A 27,637-nucleotide genomic window follows, 5' to 3' on the forward strand; every position below is an offset into this window, starting at 1 on the left:
CGGATAACGGGGGCAGATACGTGATGGTGAGTGGCAAATTACAGGGAGAGATGGTGGTGTTGGTAAACGTGTATGCCCCGAATTGGGACGATGCCAATTTTATGAGGCGAATGCTAGGACGCATCCCAGACCTAGAGACCGGAAAGCTGATAATGGGGGGAGACTTTAACACGGTGTTGGAACCAAGGCTGGATAGGTCGAAGTCCAGGACTGGTAGGAGGCCGGCAGCAGCCAAGGTGCTTAAGGATTTTATGGAGCAGATGGGAGGGGTGGACCCGTGGAGATTCAGTAGACCTAGGAGTAAGGAGTTCTCGTTTTTCTCCTATGTCCATAAAGTCTATTCACGCATAGACTTTTTTGTGTTGGGTAGGGCATTGATCCCGAGGGTGAGGGGAACGGAATATACGGCTATAGCCATTTCGGATCATGCCCCACACTGGGTAGACTTGGAGATAGGGGAGGAAACAAGAGGGCGTCCACCCTGGAGAATGGACATGGGACTAATGGCGGATGAGGGGGTGTGCTTAAGGGTGAGGGGATGCATTGAAAAGTACTTGGAATTCAATGACAATGGGGAGGTTCAGGTGGGAGTGGTCTGGGAGGCGTTGAAGGCGGTGGTTAGGGGGGAGCTGATATCAATAAGGACACATAATTTTTGGATTTCGGCGGCAGCGGTGCGCAGGGGCCTTCTTGGAGGTGAGTAGCGACTTTAAAACCACTTACCTTTACAGGAGCAGCCCTTTGGATTTCGGCGGCAGCGGTGCGCAGGGGCCTTCTTGGAGGTGAGTAGCGACTTTAAAACCACTTACCTTTACAGGAGCAGCCCTTTGGATTTCGGCGGCAGCGGTGCGCAGGGGCCTTCTTGGAGGTGAGTAGCGACTTTAAAACCACTTACCTTTACAGGAGCAGCCCTTTGGATTTCGGCGGCAGCGGTGCGCAGGGGCCTTCTGGGAGTTGAGTAGTGTATTTAAAACCACTTACCTTTACAGGAGCAGCCCTTTGGATTTCGGCGGCAGCGGTGCGCAGGGGCCTTCTTGGAGGTGAGTAGCGACTTTAAAACCACTTACCTTTACAGGAGCAGCCCTTTGGATTTCGGCGGCAGCGGTGCGCAGGGGCCTTCTGGGAGGTGAGTAGTGTATTTAAAACCACTTACCTTTACAGGAGCAGCCCTTTGGATTTCGGCGGGAACCGGAAGTTCGACCTCTGGCAAGTCCCCCCCCCCCCCCCCCCCCCCCAACCAATAAATTCTGCTGGAGAGGAAACCCGAGACACTACACGTGTAGTGTCTCCCACCCACCCTCCTCCTCTAACCTAATAATAAGACCCATTGGTGTAAGGTAAGTGCCATATTATATTATTATATTATTAGCATTGTGCAGGTCAAGGATTGGAGGTGGAGGAGCAGTCTCTGTCAGCGAGAGAACCTGAGAACATCTCAGAAGGTAAGCAAGTGATTTTTACTTTTATACCTTTTTTTCAAATTGTGTGTGTCGGGGGGAAACTGAAGTGACATCACAGAAAAGCTGTGACCTGAGTGGCTGGTTGGGATTCTAACCTAAATTTTTTTGAGTATTTGGGAACTAATTAAACATAATAACTTAATTATAATTTAGAGGATATCTAAGCCAGAGATCGGAGAATATTATAGTTAGCTATCGCATTTCTATTAGAAATCTAGTGCTAGGAAACAGATAGTTGACCATAACTTTGCAATTTAAAAAAAAAAAAAGTATTTATAAAACAAAAAGACAAATTTTAATTTTAATTAATTGACGCAATGTCAGTTAGAGGGGTGCTGTGCTCTGACTGTGAGATGTGGCAGGTCCGGGAGGCTTCCAGCGTCCCGGATGGCTTCATCTGCAGAAAGTGCACCCAACTGCAGCTCCTCACAGACCGCATGGTTCGGTTGGAGCAGCAATTGGATGCACTTAGGAGCATGCAGGTGGCGGAAAGCGTCATAGATCGCAGTTATGTAAATGTGGTCACACCCAAGGTGCAGGCAGAGAAATGGGTGACCACCAGAAAGGGCAGGCAGTCAGTGCAGGAATCCCCTGTGGTTGTCCCCCTCTCGAACAGATATACCCCTTTGGATACTGTCGGGGGGGATAGCCTATCAGGGGAAAACAGCAGCAGCCAGAGCAGTGGCACCACGGCTGGCTCTGATGTTCAGAAGGGAGGGTCAAAGCGCAGAAGAGTAATAGTAATAGGGGACTCTATAGTCAGGGGCACAGATAGGCGCTTCTGTGGACGTGAAAGAGACTCCAGGATGGTATGTTGCCTCCCTGGTGCCAGGGTCCAGGATGTCTCCGAACGGGTAGAGGGAATCCTGAAGGGGGAGGGCAAACAGGCAGAGGTCGTTGTACATATTGGTACTAACGACATAGGCAGGAAGGGGCATGAGGTCCTGCAGCAGGAGTTCAGGGAGCTAGGCAGAAAGTTAAAAGACAGGACCTCGAGGGTTGTAATCTCGGGATTACTCCCTGTGCCACGTGCCAGTGAGGCTAGAAATAGGAAGATAGAGCAGACAAACACGTGGCTAAACAGCTGGTGTAGGAGGGAGGGTTTCTGTTATCTGGACCACTGGGAGCTCTTCCGGGGCAGGTGTGACCTGTATAAGATGGACGGGTTGCATCTAAACCGGAGAGGCATAAATATCCTGGCCGCGAGGTTTGCTAGTGTCACACGGGAGGGTTTAAACTAGTATGGCAGGGGGGTGGGCACGGGAGCAATAGGTCAGAAGGTGAGAGCATTGAGGGAGAACTAGGGAATAGGGACAGTGTGGCTCTGAGGCAGAGCAGACGGGGAGAAGTTGCTGAACACAGCGGGTCTGGTGGCCTGAAGTGCATATGTTTTAATGCAAGGAGCATTACGGGTAAGGCAGATGAACTTAGAGCTTGGATTACTACTTGGAACTATGATGTTGTTGCCATTACAGAGACCTGGTTGAGGGAAGGGCAGGATTGGCAACTAAACGTTCCAGGATTTAGATGTTTCAGGCGGGATAGAGGGGGATGTAAAAGGGGAGGCGGAGTTGCGCTACTTGTTCAGGAGAGTATCACAGCTATACAGCGAGAGGACACCTCAGAGGGCAGTGAGGCTATATGGGTAGAGATCAGGAATAAGAAGGGTGCAGTCACAATGTTGGGGGTATACTACAGGCCTCCCAACAGCCAGCGGGAGATAGAGGAGCAGATAGGTAGACAGATTTTGGAAAAGAGTAAAAACAACAGGGTTGTGGTGATGGGAGACTTCAACTTCCCCAATATTGACTGGGACTCACTTAGTGCCAGGGGCTTAGACGGGGCAGAGTTTGTAAGGAGCATCCAGGAGGGCTTCTTAAAACAATATGTAAACAGTCCAACTAGGGAAGGGGCGGTACTGGACCTGGTATTGGGGAATGAGCCCGGCCAGGTGGTAGATGTTTCAGTAGGGGAGCATTTCGGTAACAGTGACCACAATTCAGTAAGTTTTAAAGTACTGGTGGACAAGGATAAGCGTGGTCCGAGGATGAATGTGCTAAATTGGGGGAAGGCTAATTATAACAATATTAGGCGGGAACTGAAGAACATAGATTGGGGGCGGATGTTTGAGGGCAAATCAACATCTGACATGTGGGAGGCTTTCAAGTGTCAGTTGAAAGGAATACAGGACAGGCATGTTCCTGTGAGGAAGAAAGATAAATACGGCAATTTTCGGGAACCTTGGATGACGAGTGATATTGTAGGCCTCGTCAAAAAGAAAAAGGAGGCATTTGTCAGGGCTAAAAGGCTGGGAACAGACGAAGCCTGTGTGGCATATAAGGAAAGTAGGAAGGAACTTAAGCAAGGAGTCAGGAGGGCTAGAAGGGGTCATGAAAAGTCATTGGCAAATAGGGTTAAGGAAAATCCCAAGGCTTTTTACACTTACATAAAAAGCAAGAGGGTAGCCAGGGAAAGGGTTGGCCCACTGAAGGATAGGCAAGGGAATCTATGTGTGGAGCCAGAGGAAATGGGCGAGGTACTAAATGAATACTTTGCATCAGTATTCACCAAAGAGAAGGAATTGGTAGATGTTGAGTCTGGAGAAGGGGGTGTAGATAGCCTGGGTCACATTGTGATCCAAAAAGACGAGGTGTTGGGTGTCTTAAAAAATATTAAGGTAGATAAGTCCCCAGGGCCGGATGGGATCTACCCCAGAATACTGAAGGAGGCTGGAGAGGAAATTGCTGAGGCCTTGACAGAAATCTTTGGATCCTCGCTGTCTTCAGGGGATGTCCCGGAGGACTGGAGAATAGCCAATGTTGTTCCTCTGTTTAAGAAGGGTGGCAGGGATAATCCCGGGAACTACAGGCCGGTGAGCCTTACTTCAGTGGTAGGGAAATTACTGGAGAGAATTCTTAGAGACAGGATCTACTCCCATTTGGAAGCAAATGGACGTATTAGTGAGAGGCAGCACGGTTTTGTGAAGGGGAGGTCGTGTCTCACTAACTTGATAGAGTTTTTCGAGGAGGTCACTAAGATGATTGATGCAGGTAGGGCAGTAGATGTTGTCTATATGGACTTCAGTAAGGCCTTTGACAAGGTCCCTCATGGTAGACTAGTACAAAAGGTGAAGTCACACGGGATCAGGGGTGAACTGGCAAGGTGGATACAGAACTGGCTAGGCCATAGAAGGCAGAGGGTAGCAATGGAGGGATGCTTTTCTAATTGGAGGGCTGTGACCAGTGGTGTTCCACAGGGATCAGTGCTGGGACCTTTGCTCTTTGTAGTATATATAAATGATTTGGAGGAAAATGTAACTGGTCTGATTAGTAAGTTTGCAGACGACACAAAGGTTGGTGGAATTGCGGATAGCGATGAGGACTGTCTGAGGATACAGCAGGATTTAGATTGTCTGGAGACTTGGGCGGAGAGATGGCAGATGGAGTTTAACCTGGACAAATGTGAGGTAATGCATTTTGGAAGGGCTAATGCAGGTAGGGAATATACAGTGAATGGTAGAACCCTCAAGAGTATTGAAAGTCAAAGAGATCTAGGAGTACAGGTCCACAGATCACTGAAAGGGGCTACACAGGTGGAGAAGGTAGTCAAGAAGGCATACGGCATGCTTGCCTTCATTGGCCGGGGCATTGAGTATAAGAATTGGCAAGCCATGTTGCAGCTGTATAGAACCTTAGTTAGGCCACACTTGGAGTATAGTGTTCAATTCTGGTCGCCACACTACCAGAAGGATGTGGAGGCTTTAGAGAGGGTGCAGAAGAGATTTACCAGAATGTTGCCTGGTATGGAGGGCATAAGCTATGAGGAGCGATTGAATAAACTCGGTTTGTTCTCACTGGAACGAAGGAGGTTGAGGGGCGACCTGATAGAGGTATACAAAATTATGAGGGGCATAGACAGAGTGGATAGTCAGAGGCTTTTCCCCAGGGTAGAGGGGTCAATTACTAGGGGGCATAGGTTTAAGGTGAGAGGAGCAAAGTTTAGAGTAGATGTACGAGGCAAGTTTTTTACGCAGAGGGTAGTGGGTGCCTGGAACTCACTACCGGAGGAGGTAGTGGAAGCAGGGACGATAGGGACATTTAAGGGGCATCTTGACAAATATATGAATAGGATGGGAATAGAAGGATACGGACCCAGGAAGTGTAGAAGATTGTAGTTTAGTCGGGCAGTATGGTCGGCACGGGCTTGGAGGGCCAAAGGGCCTGTTCCTGTGCTGTACATTTCTTTGTTCTTTGTTCTTTGTATAAAGGGAAGCAGGAGAGTAAGGAACGGGAGCGGTTGTTGCAAGAACTTTTGAGGGTGGACAGACAGTATGCGGAAGCACCGGAGGAGGGACTGTATAGGGAAAGGCAAAGGCTGCATGTGGAATTTGACTTGCTGACCACAGGCACTGCAGAGGCACAATGGAGGAAGGCGCAGGGTGTACAGTATGAATATGGAGAGAAGGCGAGCAGATTGCTGGCACACCAATTGAGGAAAAGGGGAGCAGCGAGGGAAATAGGGGGGGTGAGAGACGAAGATGGAGAGACGGAGCGGGGAGCGGAGAGAGTGAATGAAGTGTTTAAGACATTTTATAAAAAATTGTATGAAGCTCAACCCCCGGATGGGAGGGAGAGAATGATGGAGTTTTTGGATCGGCTGGAAATTCCCACGGTGGAAGAGCAGGAAAGGATGGGATTGGGAGCACAGATCACGGTAGAAGAAGTGGTGAAAGGAATTAGGAACATGCAGACGGGAAAGGCCCCGGGACCGGACGGATTCCCAGTTGAATTTTACAGAAAATATTTGGACTTGCTCGCCCCGCTACTGACGAGGACCTTTAACGAGGCAAATGAAAGGGGACAACTGCCCCCGACTATGTCAGAAGCAACGATATCGCTTCTTTAAAAGAAGGAAAAGGATCCGCTACAATGCGGGTCCTACAGACCAATCTCCCTCCTCAATGTAGATGCCAAGGTCTTGGCCAAGGTAATGGCAATGAGAATAGAGGAATGTGTCCCGGGGGTGGTTCATGAGGACCAAACTGGGTTTGTGAAGGGGAGACAGCTGAACACGAACATACGGAGGTTGTTAGGGGTAATGATGATGGCCCCACCAGAGGGTGAAACGGAGATCGTAGTGGCGATGGATGCCGAGAAAGCATTTGATAGAGTGGAGTGGGATTATCTGTGGGAGGTGTTGAGGAGATTTGGGTTCGGAGAGGGGTATGTTAGATGGGTGCAGCTGTTGTATAGGGCCCCAGTGGCGAGTGTGGTCACGAATGGACGGGGATCGGCATATTTTCGGCTCCATAGAGGGACAAGGCAGGGATGTCCTCTGTCCCCATTACTGTTTGCACTGGCGATTGAGCCCCTGGCGATAGCGCTGAGAGGTTCCAAGGGATGGAGGGGAATACTTAGGGGAGGAGAAGAACACCGGGTATCTTTATATGCGGATGATCTGCTACTATATGTGGCGGATCCAGCGGAGGGGATGCCAGAAATAATGCGGATACTTGGGGAGTTTGGGGATTTTTCAGGGTATAAATTGAACATGGGGAAAAGTGAGTTGTTTGTGGTGCATCCAGGGCAGCAGAGTAGAGAAATAGAAGACCTACCGTTGAGGAAGGTAACAAGAGACTTTCGTTACCTGGGGATCCAGATAGCTAAGAATTGGGGCACATTGCACAGGCTAAATTTGACGCGGTTGGTGGAACAGATGGAGGAAGATTTCAAGAGATGGGATATGGTAGCATTGTCAATGGCAGGGAGGGTGAAGGCGGTTAAGATGGTGGTCCTCCCGAGATTCCTCTTTGTGTTTCAGTGTCTCCCGGTGGTGATCACGAAGGCTTTTTTCAAAAGGATAGAAAAGAGTATCATGGGTTTTGTTTGGGCCGGGAAGACTCCGAGAGTGAGGAAGGGATTCTTACAGCGTAGTAGGGATAGGGGGGGGCTGGCACTACCGAGCCTAAGTGAGTATTATTGGGCCGCTAATATTTCAATGGTGAGTAAGTGGATGGGAGAGGAGGAAGGAGCGGCGTGGAAGAGATTAGAGAGGGCGTCCTGTAGGGGGACCAGCCTGCAGGCTATGGTGACAGCCCCATTGCCGTTCTCACCAAGGAACTATACCACGAGTCCGGTGGTGGTAGCTACACTGAAGATTTGGGGACAGTGGAGACGACATAGGGGAAAGACCGGAGCACTGGGGGGGTCCCCGATAAGAAACAACCATAGGTTTGCCCCGGGGGGAATGGATGGGGGATATGGAATGTGGCAAAGAGCAGGTATAACGCAATTGAAAGATCTATTTGTGGATGGGAAGTTTGCGAGTCTGGGAGCGCTGACCGAGAAATATGGGTTGCCCCAAGGGAATGCATTCAGGTACATGCAATTGAGGGCTTTTGCGAGGCAACAGGTGAGGGAATTCCCGCAGCTCCCGACACAAGAGGTGCAGGACAGAGTCATCTCAAAGAAATGGGTGGGGGACGGTAAGGTGTCGGATATATATAGGGAAATGAGAGACGAAGGGGAGACTATGATGGACGAACTAAAAGGGAAATGGGAGGAAGAGCTAGGGGAGGAGATTGAGGAGGGGATGTGGGCAGATGCCCTAAACAGGGTAAACTCGTCGTCCTCGTGCGCCAGGCTAAGCCTGATTCGGTTTAAGGTATTACACAGGGCACATATGACTGGAACACGGCTCAGTAAATTTTTTGGGGTGGAGGATAGGTGTGCGAGGTGCTCGAGAAGCCCAGCGAATCATACCCATATGTTTTGGTCATGCCCGGCACTACAGGGGTTTTGGATGGGGGTGACAACGGTGCTTTCGAAAGTAGTAGGAGTCCGGGTCGAACCAAGCTGGGGGTTGGCTATATTTGGGGTTGCACGAGAGCCGGGAGTGCAGGGGGCGAAAGAGGCCGATGTTTTGGCCTTTGCGTCCCTAGTAGCCCGGCGCAGAATATTGCTAATGTGGAGAGAAGCCAAGCCCCCGGGGGTGGAGACCTGGATAAATGATATGGCGGGGTTCATAAAGTTAGAGCGGATTAAGTTCGTCCTAAGGGGGTCGGCTCAAGGGTTTACTAGGCGGTGGCAACCGTTCGTCGAATATCTTGCGGAAAGATAGATAGGGGAGAACAAAGAAGGCAGCAGCAGCGGCCCAGGACTTGGGGGGGTGGGGGGGGGGGGGGAGGGATGGGGGGGGGATGGGGGGGGGGGGGTGGCCTGAGACAAGGCAGTTGCCAATTAGGGCTAGTTTTTATTTTTTGTTATTTAATATTTATTTATTTGTTGTTGTTTTTGTTTAAATTTAAAAAGGTCATTATTATCTGTATTGTTACAATGTTGTGTAAAGGATGCACAATGTACTGTGTTGGTTGACCAAAAATTTTCAATAAAATATTATTTAAAAAAAAAAAGTAGTGGTGGTAAAGACCGGGGCGAAACATAGGATGGTCATTGACTACAGTCAGACCATCAACAGGTTTATGCAGCTGGATGCGTACCCTCTCCCCCGTCTAGCCGACCTGGTAAACAGGATTGCGCAATATAAGGTATTCTCCACGTGGATCTCAAGTCCGCCTACCACCAGCTACCTCTCCGTACTAGTGACCGCAAATACACTGCCTTCGAAGCAGATGGGCGGCTCTATCACTTTTTAAGGGTTCCCTTTGGTGTCAATAACAGGGTCTCGGTCTTCCAACACAAGATGGACCGAATGGTTGACCGGTACGGCTTGCGTGCAACGTTTCCGTATCTTGATAACGTCACCATCTGCGGCCATGACCAGCAGGACCACAACACTAATCTCCGAAAATTTCTCCAGACTGCGAAATCCTTAACTTAACATATAAGGATAAATTTGTATTTAGCACCGACTGTCGAGCCATTCTAGGCTACGTAGTGCGAAATGGAGTGATAGGCCCCAACCCTGAACGCATGCGCCCCCTGATGGAGTCTCCCCTCCCTCGCTGCCCCAAGACCCTGAAGCGCTGCCTCGGGTTTTTCAGTTATTACGCCCAGTGGGTCCCTAACTCCGCAGACAAAGCCAGTCCACAACCTTCCCCCTGTCGATGGAGGCCCACCAGGCCTTCAGCCGCATCAAAGCAGACATTGCAACGGCCACGATGCGTGCCATCGACGAGTCCCTCCCCTTCCAGGTCGAGAGCGATGCGTCCGACGTAGCTCTGGCCGCCACCCTCAACCAAGCGAGGCACAAGCCATAGTAGAAGCTGTGCGGCATTGGAGGCATTACCTGGCCGGCAGGAGATTCACTCTCCTCACTGACCAACGGTCGGTGGCGTTCATGTTCGACAATGCACAGTGGGGCAAGATAAAAAACGACAAGATCTTGCGGTGGAGGATAGAACTCTCCACCTACAACTACGAGATCTTGTATCGTCCCGGGAAGCTAAACGAGCCACATGATGCCCTATCCCGCGGCACATGTGCCACCGCACAAGTGGACCGTCTCCGAGCCCTCCACGAGGACCTCTGCCATCCGGGGGTCACTCATTTTTTCCACTTCATTGAGACCCGCAACCTGCCCTACTCCATCGAGGAGGTCAGGACAGCCACCAGGGACTGCCAAATCTGCGCAGAGTGCAAACCGCATTTCTACCGGCCAGAGAGGGCGCACCTGATAAAGGCTTCCCGCCCCTTTGAGCGCCTCAGCACGGACTTCAAAGGCCCCCTTCCCTCCACCGACCGCAACACGTACTTCCTGAACGTGATTGACGAGTACTCCCGGTTCCCATTCGCCATCCCCTGCCCAGACATGACCGCAACCACCGTCATCAAGGCCCTCCAGGGTATCTTTACACTGTTCAGTTTCCCCGCGTACATACACAGTGATAGGGGGTCCTCCTTTATGAGCGTCGAACTGCGTCAATTCCTGCTCAACAGGGGCATCGCCTCAAGCAGGATGACCAGTTACAACCCCCGGGTAAATGGGCAGGTAGAGAGGGAAATGGAACGGTCTGGAAGACCGTCCTACTGGCCCTCCGGTCCAGGAACCGCCCAGTCCCCCGCTGGCAAGAAGTCCTCCCGGAGGCCCTCCACGCCATCCGGTCACTGCTCTGTACAACTACCAACCAAACCCCTCATGAACGTCTCCTTGTCTTCCCCAGGGAGTCCTCCTCTGGGACCTCGCTCCCAACCTGGCTAGCGACACCCGTACCCATCCTGCTCCGAAAACACGTGTGGGCGCACAAGTCGGACCCGTTGGTTGAAAGGGTCCACCTGCTGCACGCTAACCCCCAGTACGCCTACGTGGCGTTCCCTGACGGCCGGCAAGATACGGTTTCCCTTCGGGACCTGGCGCCCGCCGGAATCCCACGCTCACCCGAACCACTACCCCCCCCCCTTCCACAGCATCTCACAGGAGGGTCAGTCCTCCCGCTGCTCCTGCCTAGGCCCTCCCACCCACCGACGCCCCCTACAGGCGACCCCCTCTCTTGTCAACCGTTTGCCCCACCAGCGCCGTCTAGGGGTGACGAAGCTGCCATGGAGGTCGAAGCGACGCTCCTGGAGTCGCAGACGCCCGGACCCCCACCAGAATCACCACCGAAGCTCAGACGATCCAGGAGGACGACCAGGCCACCCGACCGACTGATTGCTTCAGTATGGCTTCATCTGCAGAAAGTGCACCCAACTGGAGCTCCTCACAGACCGCATGGTTCGGTTGGAGCAGCAATTGGATGCACTTAGGAGCATGCAGGTGGCGGAAAGCGTCATAGATCGCAGTTATGTAAATGTGGTCACACCCGAGGTGCAGGCAGAGAAATGGGTGACCACCAGAAAGGGCAGGCAGTCAGTGCAGGAATCCCCTGTGGTTGTCCCCCTCTCGAACAGGTATACCCCTTTGGATACTGTCGGGGGGGATAGCCTATCAGGGGAAAACAGCAGCAGCCAGAGCAGTGGCACCACGGCTGGCTCTGATGTTCAGAAGGGAGGGTCAAAGCGCAGAAGAGTAATAGTAATAGGGGACTCTATAGTCAGGGGCACAGATAGGTGCTTCTGTGGACGTGAAAGAGACTCCAGGATGGTATGTTGCCTCCCTGGTGCCAGGGTCCAGGATGTCTCCGAACGGGTAGAGGGCATCCTGAAGGGGGAGGGCAAACAGGCAGAGGTCGTTGTACATATTGGTACTAACGACATAGGCAGGAAGAGGCATGAGGTCCTGCAGCAGGAGTTCAGGGAGCTAGGCAGAAAGTTAAAAGACAGGACCTCGAGGGTTGTAATCTCGGGATTACTCCCTGTGCCACGTGCCAGTGAGGCTAGAAATAGGAAGATAGAGCAGCTAAAAACGTGGCTAAACAGCTGGTGTAGGAGGGAGGGTTTCCGTTATCTGGACCACTGGGAGCTCTTCCGGGGCAGGTGTGACCTGTATAAGAAGGACGGGTTGCATCTAAACCGGAGAGGCATAAATATCCTGGCCGCGAGGTTTGCTAGTGTCACACGGGAGGGTTTAAACTAGTATGGCAGGGGGGTGGGCACGGGAGCAGTAGGTCAGAAGGTGAGAGCATTGAGGGAGAACTAGGGAAGAGGGACAGTGGGGCTCTGAGGCAGAGCAGACAGGGAGAAGTTGCTGAACACAGCGGGTCTGGTGGCCTGAAATGCATATGTTTTAATGCAAGAAGTATTACGGGTAAGGCAGATGAACTTAGAGCTTGGATTAGTACTTGGAACTATGATGTTGTTGCCATTACAGAGACCTGGTTGAGGGAAGGGCAGGATTGGCAGCTAAACGTTCCAGGATTTAGATGTTTCAGGCGAGATAGAGGGGGATGCAAAAGGGGAGGCGGAGTTGCGCTACTGGTTCGGGAGAATATCACAGCTGTACTGCAGGAGGACACCTCAGAGGGCAGTGAGGCTATATGGGTAGAGATCAGGAATAAGAAGGGTGCAGTCACAATGTTGGGGGTTTACTACAGGCCTCCCAACAGCCAGCGGGAGATAGAGGAGCAGATAGGTAGACAGATTTTGGAAAAGAGTAAAAACAACAGGGTTGTGGTGATGGGAGACTTCAACTTCCCCAATATTGACTGGGACTCACTTAGTGCCAGGGGCTTAGACGGGGCGGAGTTTGTAAGGAGCATCCAGGAGGGCTTCTTAAAACAATATGTAGACAGTCCAACTAGGGAAGGGGCGGTACTGGACCTGGTATTGGGGAATGAGCCCGGCCAGGTGGTAGATGTTTCAGTAGGGGAGCATTTCGGTAACAGTGACCACAATTCAGTAAGTTTTAAAGTACTGGTGGACAAGGATAAGAGTGGTCCTAGGATGAATGTGCTAAATTGGGGGAAGGCTAATTATAACAATATTAGGCGGGAACTGAAGAACAAAGATTGGGGGCGGATGTTTGAGGGCAAATCAACATCTGACATGTGGGAGGCTTTCAAGTGTCAGTTGAAAGGAATTCAGGACCGGCATGTTCCTGTGAGGAAGAAGGATAAATACGGCAATTTTCGGGAACCTTGGATGACGAGAGATATTGTAGGCCTCGTCAAAAAGAAAAAGGAGGCATTTGTCAGGGCTAAAAGGCTGGGAACAGACGAAGCCTGCGTGGAATATAAGGAAAGTAGGAAGGAACTTAAGCAAGGAGTCAGGAGGACTCGAAGGGGTCACGAAAAGTCATTGGCAAATAGGGTTAAGGAAAATCCCAAGGCTTTTTACACGTACATAAAAAGCAAGAGGGTAGCCAGGGAAAGGGTTGGCCCACTGAAGGATAGGCAAGGGAATCTATGTGTGGAGACAGAAGAAATGGGCGAGGTACTAAATGAATACTTTGCATCAGTATTCACCAAAGAGAAGAAATTGGTAGATGTTGAGTCTGGAGAAGGGTGTGTAGATAGCCTGGGTCACATTGAGATCCAAAAAGACGAGGTGTTGGGTGTCTTAAAAAATATTAAGGTAGATAAGTCCCCAGGGCCTGATGGGATCTACCCCAAAATACTGAAGGAGGCTGGAGAGGAAATTGCTGAGGCCTTGACAGAAATCTTTGGATCCTCACTGTCTTCAGGGGATGTCCCGGAGGACTGGAGAATAACCAATGTTGTTCCTCTGTTTAAGAAGGGTAGCAAGGTTAATCCCGGGAACTACAGGCCGGTGAGCCTTACTTCAGTGGTAGGGAAATTACTGGAGAGTATTCTTCGAGACAGGATCTACTCCCATTTGGAAGCAAATGGACGTATTAGTGAGAGGCAGCATGGTTTTGTGAAGGGAAGGTCGTGTCTCACTAACTTGATAGAGTTTTTCGAGGAGGTCACTAAGATGATTGATGCAGGTAGGGCAGTGGATGTTGTCTATATGGACTTCAGTAAGGCCTTTGACAAGGTCCCTCATGGTAGACTAGTACAAAAGGTGAAGTCACACAGGATCAGGGGTGAGCTGGCAAGGTGGATACAGAACTGGCTAGGTCATAGAAGGCAGAGAGTAGCAATGGAAGGATACTTTTCTAATTGGAGGGCTGTGACCAGTGGTGTTCCACAGGGATCAGTGCTGGGACCTTTGCTCTTTGTAGTATATATAAATGATTGGGAGGAAAATGTAACTGGTCTGATTAGTAAGTTTGCAGACGACACAAAGGTTGGTGGAATTGCGGATAGCGATGAGGACTGTCAGAGGATACAGCAGGATTTAGATTGTTTGGAGACTTGGGCGGAGAGATGGCAGATGGAGTTTAATCCGGACAAATGTGAGGTAATGCATTTTGGAAGGTCTAATGCAGGTAGGGAATATACAGTGAATGGTAGAACCCTCAAGAGTATTGAAAGTCAAAGAGATCTAGGAGTACAGGTCCACAGGTCATTGAAAGGGGCAACACAGGTGAAGAAGGTAGTCAAGAAGGCATACGGCATGCTTGCCTTCATTGGCCGGGGCATTGAGTATAAGAATTGGCAAGTCATGTTGCAGCTGTATAGAATCTTAGTTAGGCCACACTTGGAGTATAGTGTTCAATTCTGGTCGCCACACTACCAGAAGGATGTGGAGGCTTTAGAGAGGTTGCAGAAGAGATTTACCAGAATGTTGCCTGGTATGGAGGGCATTAGCTATGAGGAGCGGTTGAATAAACTCGGTTTATTCTCACTGGAACGAAGGAGGTTGAGGGGAGACCTGATAGAGGTCTACAAAATTAGGAGGGGCATAGACAGAGTGGATAGTCAGAGGCTTTTCCCCAGGGTAGAGGGGTCAATTACTAGGGGGCATAGGTTTAAGGTGAGAGGGGCAAGGTTTAGAGTAGATGTACGAGGCAAGTTTTTTATGCAGAGGGTAGTGGGGGCCTGGAACTCGCTACCGGAGGAGGTGGTGGAAGCAGGGACGATAGTGACATTTAAGGGGCATCTTGACAAATACATGAATAGGATGGGAATAGATTTCATAGAATTTACAGTGCAGAAGGAGGCCATTCGGTCCATCGAGTCTGACCGGCTCTTGGAAAGAGCACCCGACCCAAGGTCAACACCTCCACCTCATCCCCATAACCCAGTAACCCCACCCAACACTATGGGCAATTTTGGACACTAAGGGCAATTTATCAAGGCCAATCCACCTAACCTGCACATCTTTGGACTGTGGGAGGAAACCGGAGCGCCCGGAGGAAACCCACGCAGACACGGGGAGAACGTGCAGACTCCGCACAGACAGTGACCCAAGCCGGGAATCGAACCTGGGACCCTGGAGCTGTGAAGCAATTGGGCTAACCACCATGCTACCGTGCTGCCCACTAGAATAGAGGGATACGGACCCAGGAAGTGTAGAAGATTGTAGTTTAGTCGGGCAGCATGGTCGGCACGGGCTTGGAGGGCCGAAGGGCCTGTTCCTGTGCTGTACATTTCTTTGTTCTTTGTTCTATAACCGAACTGTAACTGTACATAAACACAATGTATATATCTTCCACGCTTGTAAATATTCTCGAGAACCCTGTAAGGAGGTATCATGGTACCTCCATATCTGATCATACCATGTGAAATGCAATTGTAACCACTGGCCGCCACCCCTGCCGGACTCTTTTTTAACAGGGGGTGAATGTGGTATTATCAGGTATTGCAGTACCCGAGAGGCTGAAGACCATTGGTTAAACCTAGGAGTTTACCATTGGCTGTTTTGTATGTCGCTCTGCCCTGACAGGCGGGGTATAAGAACCGGTGCCGTCCCAGCAGCCCTCATTCTGTACCGAAGCTGCTGGGGAACAGTTCTAGTCTATTAAAGCCTTCAGTTATGTTACTACCTCGTCTTTAATAGTAATTGATCGCGCATCAATATGTTATTGTAAATAAATGTTATTTCTTCGTATCCTTAAAACTCGTGCTGGATTCTTCGTGGCCCTCACAAAAATATCCTTCATTACCGTTGTTGGAGGGCATTTTGTGACACTGGACTATGATATAAATTATAGGTGGCCCTGTAACTACATTTGTGCTCCTATATTACTTTTGAATGGTTCTGATGAAAAAGGTATTCATTGGCTTAGATGCCTGTTTAGAAGAGGCAATTTGTAGAAATAGATAGTGTATACACAATGCTGTTAATATCAGAAAAGACACAAAATGGCTGTTAGCTATTTTGTGATATAAAATGGCTGAACAAGCCACATTCCCTGTAAACTGTCTCACGAGACCCAACCGTGGGTATGTATAGAGTGTCCCAACAGCCGTTGATAACAGCTTCACAGAACAAGATATGCAATGTAGCCTTGATAAGCTCAAGGTCTACAGCTGTAGACAGGACACATCATTATGTTAGTTTTGAATGACTTCTGTAAGAAGTTAGGGGCGGGTAACAGAACACCCACTTTAACCATATATGCGATAAGTGGGATGCTAGGAAAATTGATTGACTGCATGTAAAAAGTGTGATGCAAATATAGTTGATTGATTGTATGTAATTGAGAATACAAACTAATTCCACCCCTTGAATCTGTGTATTAACCCGTGTGAGCTTTAGCTCAAGTGACAGAAGGTGCTGTCAAAGGCTGCGGAGTCTGAGACCTTCCCTCCCAGAATTCTGACATAATAAACTGCTGTTTTACTTATACTCAGTCCTTTGTGTGAATATTTTCACCTCTAACGCCGTCAAAATTGTTCATAATTTTAAACACCTCAATAACAACCTCTTAATCTTCTCTGCTCCAAGGAGAACAAGCCCAATTTCTCCAATCTTTCCTCATCTAAAATTCCTCATTCCTGGTATCACCCTAATAAATCTCCTCTGCACTCTCTCTTGGGCTTTAACATCCTTCCTTAAATAAGGTGCCCAGAACTGAACACAATACTCCAATACTTCCCGTAACAGCCTCCCCGAACAGGCGCCGGAATGTGGCGACTAGGGGCTTTTCACAGTAACTTCATTTGAAGCCTACTTGTGACAATAAGCAATTCTCATTTCATTTTCATTTCAAATGTGGTCTGACCAATGATTCATAGAGGTGCAGTATCACTTCCTTGCTTTTATACTTGTCATGATAATGTCACTTTAAGAAATGTTTGTCTGCTCAAGTTACTGCAGTGATGTCAGAGTGTGGGTGGAGCTGAGCTCTGGCTCTGCTTTTTAGTTTCACTTTGAGAAAAGCTTGGGTGTGTCTGTTTTTTTGGTTTTGTTTCAGTGTTGGAACTGCAGCCAGCCAAAGAATGTGTAATGTTGTTCCCTCTGTCATGTAAAGACTATCTCTTGATCATTTGGTGAATTCAGACTGATAACTGTTCTCAGTAGTGAATTTAAACTTGATATGCTTCAGTTAAAAGTTTTTTGTAATGTCTTATGGATATTAAAAGGAAAGCTTAAGGATTACTTAGTGTTGTATCCTTTGGGGGTTGTATTTGAATTAATGGTTGCTAAGATGTTCACTGTATGTTTTAAAAAGGTTAACTTGAGTTCATAGAATAAACATTGTTTTGCTTTAAAAAATACTTTTCGATTTCTACTGTACCACACCTGTAGAGTGGGCCGTGTGATCCCCATACACAATCTATTCAAAGTCGTGGGTCAGGTGAACTCCATGATACATTTTGGGGTTCTCTAAACCCTGACCTATAACAAATTGGGGTCTCGTCCGGGATAAAAGTCTATCGATTGGATTGGCTTAGTGAACTTAAAGACAGTGAGGGGTGAGCATATTGTGGTTGCTTTTCAGGTGTGGTATTTCAGTTTAAGGACGATGTGGACAATGGCTCTTTCAGAGGCTCTGAAGTTTTTGAGGGTGGAGGCGGTCACACACAGTACATTATGGACAGAGACTAAAAGCAGGCTGTTAGATTTGGCAAAAACAGTCTGACTCATTGGAAATGGCAAAAATTCAGTTGCAAATTAAACAAATGGAACAGAAGAAAGAATTAAAGCAGCTTGAATACGAAAGAGATAGAGAGGGAAAAGAAAGAGAGAGAGAGAGGAAAAAGAAAGAGAGAGAGAGTTTGAACTTCAGAAAATGGCCATGAAACATGACAGTCAGTTAAGATTGGCGAATTTAAAGGGAAACGTACAGTTTGACGATAGTGATGAGGATAAAGAGAGAGCGTCAAAGTCGAAGGCTTGGTGGGGATCTATTTAAATATGTCCAAGCATTGCCAAGGTTTGACGAGAAGGAGGTAGAAGCCTTTTTCATTTCATTTGAGAAGGTGGCTAAACAAATGAAATGGCCACAGGACATGTGGTAATACTGATTCAAACAGAGCTGGTAGGTAGGGAGAGTGAAGTGTTTGCATTACTAACGGAGGAGGTATCTGAGATGTATGAGGAGGTGAAAAAATCCATCTTGTGTGCATATGAACTAATGCCTGAAGCCTACAGACAAAGGTTTAGAAATTTAAGCAAAGAATTTGGTCAAACATACATGGAGTTTGAAAGGATCAAACAGAGTAATTTTGATAGGTGGATAAGGCCTTTGAAAATAGACCAAACGTATGAAGCTCTCAGAGAAATTATACTTTTGGAGGAATTTAAAAATTCAATTCCTGATGTAGTGAGAACTCATGTGAAAGAGCAGAGGGTTAAAACTGCGAGATTAGCAGCAGAAATGGCAGATGATTATGAATTAGTTCATAAATCAAAGCTTGGTTTCAGTCTGTGAGGGATAGAAACTGGGGACATGAGAAATACTCAAGTGGTAGAGGTAAAGCTGATCTGATGGGAGATAAGAAGGAGAGTGTACCTCAGATTAAAAATGAAATCCAGGAGGGTGGAGAAGAAATGAAAAGTTTCAAATGTTTTCACTGTAATAAACTAGGCCATGTAAAGTCACAGTGTTGGTGGTTGAAGAAAAGCAGTTTGAAGGCTGATGTGGTAAAACAGGATAAGACAGTGGAGTTCGTGAAAGTGGTAAAGAAAAGCCCAGGTGAAGCGAAGGAGGTGCAAAAGATTGTACAGCCTGATCAAGAGGTGATTGATCAGAAGATGCCAGATCTTTTTAAAGAATTTACTTGTGTGGGTAAAGTTTACTCATGTGTATCAGGAGGAGCAGGTAAAGAAGTCACAATTTCAAGAGATACGGGAGCTAGTCAATCTTTAATGGTAAGAGATGAGGAGATATGTAGTTTGGGAAGAATATTGCCAGAAAAGGTGGTAATATGTGGAATTCAGGGTGAGAGGAGTAGTGTTCCATTATATAAGGTGAGGTTGGAAAGTCCAGTGAGGAGTGGTGACGTGGTAGTAGGAGTAATCGAGAAACTACCTTGTCCAGGAATACAATTTATCTTGGGTAATAATATAGCTGGATCGCAGGTGGGAGTGATGCCTACGGTGGTTGATAAGCCAGTGGAAAATCAGACAACTGAAGTGTTGAAGGACAAATATTCTGGGAATGCTCCAGATTGTGTAGTAACAAGGTCGCAAAGTCACAGGTTAAGACAAGAGGAGAAATCAAAGAGTGAAGATAAAGTTGAAGTGCAATTATCAGAAACAATTTTTGATCAGATGGTTGAAAAAGAACAAGAACAGGTGGAGGATGAGGTGGATATTTTTAGTTCAGGAAAATTGGCGGAGTTACAACAGAAAGATGTAGAAATAAAACGGATGTATCAGAAAGCATATATGGAAGAGGAATCCGAGTGTATACCAGAGTGTTATTACCATAAAAGTGATGTCTTGATGAGAAAATGGAGACCTTTACACATGCAGGCGGATGAAAAGTGGGCAGAAGTTCATCAAGTAGTATTGCCGGTAGGGTATAGAAAGGAGGTTGTAGCGAGTTGCACATGAGGTACCAATGGGAGGTCATTTGGGAGTAAGGAAAACTCAAGCTAAAATACAAAATCATTTTTATTGGCCTGGACTACATAAAGATGTAGTTAAATTTTGTCAATCATGTCACACATGTCAAGTAATAGGGAAACCTCAAGCAGTGATAAAACCAGGGCCCTTAATACCCATTCCAGTATTTGAGGAGCCTTTTACAAGGGTCTTAATTGATTGAGTAGGACCACTTCCTAAAACGAAAAATGGGAATCAATATCTTTTGACTATAATGGATGTGTCTACTAGGTTTTCAGAGGCCATTCCAGTCCGTAATATTACAGCTAAGAAGATTGTGGAGGAGTTACTTAAATTCTTTACTCGATATGGACTACCCACAGACATACAATCGGATCAAGGATCAAATGTTACCTCAAGGTTATTCAAAGGAGTTATGGATAGTTTAGGAATAAAACAATTTAAATCAACTGCGTCCCATCCAGAATCGCAGGGAGCATTAGAAAGGTGGCATCAGACACTAAAGACAATGTTGAGGGCTTATTTGCAAGATTATCCAGAGGATTGGGAAAAAGGAATTCCATTCGTATTGTTTGCAATTAGGGATGCACCTAATGAGTCAACCAAATTCAGTCCTTTTGAACTAATTTTTGGTCATGAGGTAAGAGGACCACTTAAATTGATTGAGGAAAAATTGGTGAGTGAGAAATCAGAACTTACATTATCGGATTACATATCAAATTATAGGGAACGATTAAATAGAGCAGGTGAATTGGCTGGACAACATTTAAAAGTTGCACAAAAATGTGATGAAACGGGTAGCGGACAAGAAATCCAAAGTTCGTAGTTTTGCCAGTGGAGATAAAGTTTTAGTGTTGTTGCCATTGGTAGGTGAGCCTTTAAAAGCTAGGTTTTGTGGACCGTATCAGATTGAAAGGAAATTAAGTAAGGTGAATTATGTGGTAAAAACACCAGATAGAAGGAAGACTCACCGAGTGTGTCATGTGAATATGCATAAAAGGTACTTTGAAAGGGAAGGAGAGAAAAAGGAGGTTTTAATGATTCTAACTCAAAGTGACAAACCAAATCCAGGTGACTTGGAATTTGATATACCTCAGATTAAATTGGAAAACGAGGATGTTCTTAAAAATTGGGATAAATTGTTGAGTTACCTTCCAGAGGAAAACGGACTGACCTGAAAGAGTTATTGATATCATGCAGGCAAGTTTGTAGAGATAAATTGGGAAGTACTAAAATGGCGACACATGATGTAGATGTGGGAAATGCTGTTCCAATCAAACAACATCCATATAGACTTAACCTTTTAAAATTGGCACAGGTTAACAAAGAGATTGAAAGTATGCTTAAAAATGGCATAATTGAAGTGGGTTGCAGCCAATGGAGCTCACCCATAGTGATGGTACCTAAACCAGACGGTACCCAACGGTTGTGTGTGGACTATAGAAAGGTTAATGCAGTTACAAGAATGGACTCTTATCCTATCTCATGTTTGGAGTATTGTATTAATAAAGTGGGGCAATCAGTTTTTATTTCCAAACTGGATTTACTTAAAGGTTACTGGCAGGTACCTTTATCCGAAAGGGCGAAGGAGATTTCAGCTTTTGTAACTCCAGATGGTATATACCAATTCAAAGTTATGCCATTTGGCATGAAAAACGCCCCAGCCACATTTCAACAGTTAACTAATAAAGTCGTTACTGGTAAAGGAGATACTACAGGTCGACAGGAGGTATGCGGAGACCCCAGAGGCAGGGCTTTTAAGGGAACGGCGGAGGCTACAGGCGGAGTTCGGCTTGTTAACCACAGGAAGGGCGGTAGAGCACCTGAGAAAGGCGAGGGGGGTGATTTATGATCACGGAGAGAAGGCCAGCAGAATACTTGCACAGCAGCTTAGAAAGAGGGAGGCAGCCAGGGAGATAGGGAAAGTAACGGATGGAGACGGGAACCTGGTAGGAGACTCAGCAGGGGCAAATAAGACGTTTAAGGAGTTTTATAGTAGGCTGTACGGGTCGGAACCCCCAGCTGGGCCGAAGGGGATGAGGCACTTCCTAGGGGGGCTGAATTTCCCAAAGGTGGACGGGGAGCTGGTAGAAGGGCTGGGGGCTCCAATCGGGATCGAAGAGATAGCGGAGGGGCTGAAGGCCATGCAGTCGGGTAAAGCCCCGGGGCCGGATGGGTACCCAGCGGAGTTTTATAAAAAGTTCTTTGAGATATTGGGGCCGCTGTTGATGAGGACATTCAATGAGGCAAGGGAGAGAAGGGTGCTTCCACCGACGATGTCACAGGCCACGATCTCGCTGATCCTGAAGCGGGACAAGGATCCGGAGCTGTGTGGGTCCTACAGGCCGATATCTCTATTGAATGTGGACGCCAAACTGCTGGCCAAAATGTTGTCCTCTAGGATTAAAGACTGCATTCCGGCGTGATTGGAGAGGACCAGACTGGGTTCGTTAAGGGAAGGCAGTTGGTGGCCAATGTAAGACGGTTGCTAAATGCGATCATGATGACCCCAGAAGGTAGGGAGGTGGAGTTAGTGGTCACAATGGATGCAGAGAAGGCTTTTGATCGAGTAGAATGGGATTATCTGTGGGAGGTACTGGGACGGTTCTGATTTGGGCGGGGCTTTATTGACTGGGTCAGGTTGCTGTATCAGGCTCCTGTGGCGAGCGTACGGACGAATAGGACAACATCGGACTATTTTAGGCTACATCGGGGGACGAGACAGGGATGATCCCCTCTCCCTCTTCCCACTGTTGTTCGCGTTAGCTATAGAACCATTGGCAATTGCACTAAGAGCCTCAAAGGGCTGGAAGGGACTGGTATGGGGGGGAGTGAAACACAGAGTCTCGTTGTACGCAGACGACAAGCTCCTGTATGTATCGGACCCAGTACAGGGGATGGAAGAAATCATGAGGATTCTGGGGGAATTTGTTTGTGTTCCAGTATCTCCCCATCTTTATTCCATGGTCCTTTTTTAAATGGGTCAACAAAGCTATCACTGGCTTTGTGTGGGCGGGCAAGACCCCGCGAGTAAAAAAAGGGGATGCTTGAGCGGAGCCGGGGGGAGGGCGGGCTGGCGCTGTCAAATTTCAGTAACTATTATTGGGCGGCGAATATAGCCATGATTTGGAAGTGGGTCGTGGAGGGGGGTCGGCATGGGAGCGGATGGAGGCGACACAAGCATTGTGGATAGCACAATTGCTTCACAGCTCCAGGGTCCCAGCTTCGATTCCGGCTTGGGTCACTGTCTGTGCGGAGACTGCACATCCTCCCCGTGTGTGCATGGGTTTCCTCCGGGTGCTCCAGTTTCCTCCCACAGTCCAAAGATGTGCGGGTTAGGTGGATTGGCCGTGATAAATTGCCCTTAGTGTCCAAAATTGCCCTTAGTGTTGGGTGGGGTTGCTGGGTTATGGGGATAGGGTGGAGGTGTGGACCTTGGGTAGGGTGCTCTTTCCAAGAGCCAGAGCAGACTCGATGGGCCGAATGGCCTCCTTCTGCACTGTAAATTCTATGAAACTCATGTAAGGGCACCAGTTTGGGGGCAGTGATAACGGCGCCTCTGCCGTTCCCGCCGGCATGGTACTCCACCAGCCCCGTGGTGGTAGCGCTCCTGAGAGTCTGGGGGCAATGGAGGAAGCATGTGGGAGCAGAGGGAGCATTGGTCTGGTCTCCAATTTGTAATAATCACCAGTTTGCCCTGGGGAGTATGGATGGGGGGTTTCGGAGATGGCAGAGGGCAGGAATTGAGAGGATGGGGGATATGTTTATCGAGGGGAGCTTTCCTAGCTTGTGGGAGCTGGAGGAGAAATTTGGATTGGCGAGGGGAAACAAATTCAGGTACCTGCAGGTGCGGGACTTCCTATGTAGGCAGGTTTCAACCTTCCCGCTCCGACCACCAAGGGGGATACAGGACAGGGTAGTTTCCAGAGTGTGGGTGGGAGAAGGGAAGGTCTCTGACATCTGTAAGGAACTATGGGCTCAGAGGACATGCAGACTGAGGAGCTGAAGCACAAATGGGAAGAGGAGTTAGGAGGAGAGATAGAGGATAGTGTCTGGGTGGACGCGTTGAGTAGAGTCAACCCGTTCACAACATGCGCCAGGCTCAGCCTGATACAGTTTAAGATAATTCACCGGGCTCACATGACAGTGGCCCGGATGAGCAGATTCTTTTGGGTAGAAGATATGTGCGCAAGGCGTGGGAGGGGGAGGGGGGTTTGGCAGCGAACCATGTCCACATGTTCTGGACATGTCCAAAGCTCAGGGGATTCTTTCAGGGGTTTGCAGATGTCATGTCCAAGATGTTAAAAACAAGGGTGGCACCGAGTCTAGAGGTGGCGATTTTTGGGGTGTCGGAAGACCCGGGAATCCAGGAGGAGAAAGAGGCAGACGTTCTGGCCTTTGCTTCCCTGGTAGCCCGGAGATGGATACTACTGGCTTGGGGGGACTCAAAGCCCCCGAAGTTGGAGACCTGGCTATCGGACATGGCTAGCTTTCTCTGTTTGGAGAAAATCAAGTTCACCTTGAGAGGGTCATTGTTCGCCCGGAGGTGGCAACTGTTCGTGGACTTCTTTGCTGAAAATTAATCATCAGCAGAAGGGGGGGTTAGTTTAGCTTAGAGTAGGGGGTTAATAAAGGTGGGACCTGTAAGGGATGAAGCAGACTTTTTGCACGATGTTTATAGACTCATGTACATTGTTTATTTTGTTGTTGTTGTAAAACCAAAAATACCTCAATAAAATGTTTATTAAAAACAACAGATGTGTTGGAGAATTGCAAGGGACTCTGTGATCAGATTGAGCTAAAGTATCTGACTTTAAAGGGACATGCTGAGGCGTAGAGAAATTGATGGATCGTACAGCGACCTTGTTGTTCAAAGAGACTGTCAATCGAGAGGAATTTCAGTTGGAGAAGGAAGAACAAAAAAAAAATGGACTATATTATTATACCTGTTTGCATGTGTTATTTTTTGAAACGAAAAAAGGGGCATGGGGCAAGGGAGCGGGTCTGAGATTGAGGATTGGTCGTAATCAGATTGAATGGCAGAGCAGGCTCGAAGGGCCGAATGGCCTCCTCCTGTTCCAGTGACAGCCACGGCCCGTGGACATTTAAGGAAACGATGAATGATTGCGCCCCTGCGAACAGAACTGAAATACTCACTGTGACAAAAGAGCAGTGGAAATGCAAAGAGGCATGAGAGGCTCAGGAAATGGCGACGACGGACTCCAGCCATGATCAGCAGCCCAGTGGAGCCCAGCAGAATGCCAGTGGAGCCAACGGTCTTCCGGTGCAAAGTGAGCACCAGCTGGATAGAAAACACAGACTTTTAGTTCTCTTAGTGCGTTCAAGATGTTCCCCAAGTGATTCCACCCAATGGGGGACTTTTGACATCGCCAGGTGGAGAGGCGGCACTGCCAAATAGTGCACAGCAAGATCCCACCATTGTGAATTCAGAAACGAGCACATCTGCTTTGAGCAATCTGGACATAGGGGTGGACTTGAGCCCAGGATACCGGGGAGGAGATCTCACCCCCAAACCAGCAACACCCCGCCCCCCCCTCCCCCAACAGTGCAGCACTCCCTCAGTACTGACCTTCCGACAGTGCGGCACTCCCTCAGTACTGACCCTCTGACTGTGCAGCCCTCCCTCAGTACTGACATTCCGACAGTGCAGCCCTCCCTCAGTACTGACATTCCGACAGTGCAGCCCTCCCTCAGTACTGACATTCCGACAGTGCAGCCCTCCCTCAGTACTGACCCTCCGACAGTGCAGCACTCCCTCATTACTGACCCTCTGACAGTGCAGCACTCCCTCAGTACTGACCCTCCGACAGTGCAGCACTCCCTCATTACTGACCCTCTGACAGTGCAGCACTCCCTCAGTACTGACCCTCTGACAGTGCAGCATTCCCTCAGTACTGACATTCCGACAGTGCAGCATTCCCTCAGTACTGACCCTCTGACAGTGCAGCACTCCCTCAGTACTGACATTCAGACAGTGCAGCCCTCCCTCAGTACTGACCCTCTGACAGTGCAGCACTCCCTCAGTACTGACATTCAGACAGTGCAGCCCTCCCTCAGTACTGACATTCCGACAGTGCAGCCCTCCCTCAGTACTGACCCTCGGACAGTGCAGCACTCCCTCATTACTGACCCTCTGACAGTGCAGCCCTCCCTCAGTACTGACCCTCTGACAGTGCAGCACTCCCTCAGTACTGACCCTCCGACAGTGCAGCACTCCCTCAGTACTGACCCTCTGACAGTGCAGCACTCCCTCAGTGCTGACCCTCTGACAGTGCAGCACTCCCTCAGTACTGATCCTCTGACAGTGCAGCACTCCCTCAGTACTGTCCCTCTGACAGTGCAGCACTCCCTCAGTACTGACCCTCTGACAGTGCAGCACTCCCTCAGTACTGTCCCTCTGACAGTGCAGCACTCCCTCAGTACTGACCCTCTGACAGTGCAGCACTCCCTCAGTACTGTCCCTCTGACAGTGCAGCACTCCCTCAGTACTGACCCTCTGACAGTGCAGCACTCCCTCAGTACTGACCCTCTGACAGTGCAGCATCCCTCAGTACTGACCCTGCAACAGTGCAGCACTCCCTCAGTACTGACCCTCTGACAGTGCAGCACTCCCTCAGTACTGACCCTCCGACAGTGCAGCACTCCCTCAGTGCTGACCCTCTGACAGTGCAGCACTCCTTCAGTACTGACCGTCGGACAGTGCAGCACTCCCTCAGTACTGACCCTCTGACAATGCAGCACTCCCTCAGTACTGACCCTCTGACAGTGCAGCACTCCCTCAGTACTGACCCTCTGACAGTGCAGCACTCCCTCAGTACTGACCCTCTGACAATGCAGCACTCCCTCAGTACTGACCCTCTGACAATGCAGCACTCCCTCAGTCCCATCTCGATCTGGCTTATGTCTGGATTGGGAGTCGCAGCCACCAACCTTTCTCTCTTTGAGAGGGTGAGGACACGAGAGGGAGTAATGCTCGGAGTCCCGCTGACGTGACGGTGTAACTAAGAATTAGTCCGACCTCCTCAGAGGGGAGCATCTCATGTATTCTTTGTATTCAACTCAAGGTCGGGAACGGTGCCAACAACTGTTATCTCAATTATTTGACCAGGATTTGATGAGAAGCCAGGCAGTATTTTCTATGTGTTAGCAATGGCTTACATTGAAACATGGAAAATAGGAGAAGGCTATTCGGTCCTACAACCCTGATCCGATATTTATTATGATCATGGCTGATCACCCAGCTCCATAGCCTGATCCTGCTTTCCCCCATATCCTTTGGTCGCCTGAGCCCCAAGTGCTATGTCTAACTGCTTCTTGAAAACATGCAGGGCACGATCTTCCGGCCACGCTGCATCGGAAAAGCAGCTCGCCGCAGCGCAGCGTGGCCATTGAAAGCCGGGTGACACCGCTCCCAGGATCTATCCAGCTCGCAACGGCTTGCGAGATTCAACGCAATGTCACGAGCCGGTGCAATGTGAATCCTGCCCACAATGGGCGGGATCACTTTTTGACAAATCTGCACATTTGAGGCAGTGAGCCTCACTCTAATGTGCAGATTCCCAAGATCCCTGAGGTTTTGAGGTTCAATGCCTTCGTCTTGTGGACCTCGTGCGAGCGCCGTTTGATACTGTTCCCCACAAACGGGGACAAGTCGAAATGGCACTTGTGGGGTCTCCAAGGGAATCGGTGGCCCCCAGCTGCATACCCTTTGGGAAGAATGGTGCTCTGGCCCCTTTGATATTGTAGCAATGCCAGCCTGGCACCTTGGCAGTGCCACCTGGGTGCCAGCCTGGCACTTCCGAGGTGGCACTGCCAGCTGGCAGGGACACTGCCAGGGTGCCTGGTTGGCATTTTTTGCGCGCGCGCAATTGGGTCGGGGCTGCCCGGCGTGGGTGCTGGGCAGGCCCCTTCCCCTATTGGTTTTGGGCTGGGGAGGAGGCCAGGGATTATTTTGTGGGC

General features: G+C 48.9%; 1 protein-coding gene across 1 annotated transcript in view; it reads right to left on the reverse strand.

The window, feature by feature from the left end:
• LOC140386489 (CD276 antigen-like) overlaps positions 1-24,956 on the reverse strand; it is a 91,914-nt gene extending 66,958 nt beyond the window's left edge. Inside the window, exon 1 of the mRNA XM_072468879.1 lies at positions 24,815-24,956. Within this exon, the coding sequence (XP_072324980.1) occupies positions 24,815-24,887 (73 nt within the window). The 5' untranslated portion in view covers positions 24,888-24,956. The remainder of the gene's footprint in view (positions 1-24,814) is intronic.
• Positions 24,957-27,637: the final 2,681 nt, after the last annotated feature.

This window comes from Scyliorhinus torazame, chromosome 12, assembly GCF_047496885.1.
Source record: "Scyliorhinus torazame isolate Kashiwa2021f chromosome 12, sScyTor2.1, whole genome shotgun sequence".
Lineage (NCBI taxonomy): Eukaryota > Metazoa > Chordata > Chondrichthyes > Carcharhiniformes > Scyliorhinidae > Scyliorhinus > Scyliorhinus torazame.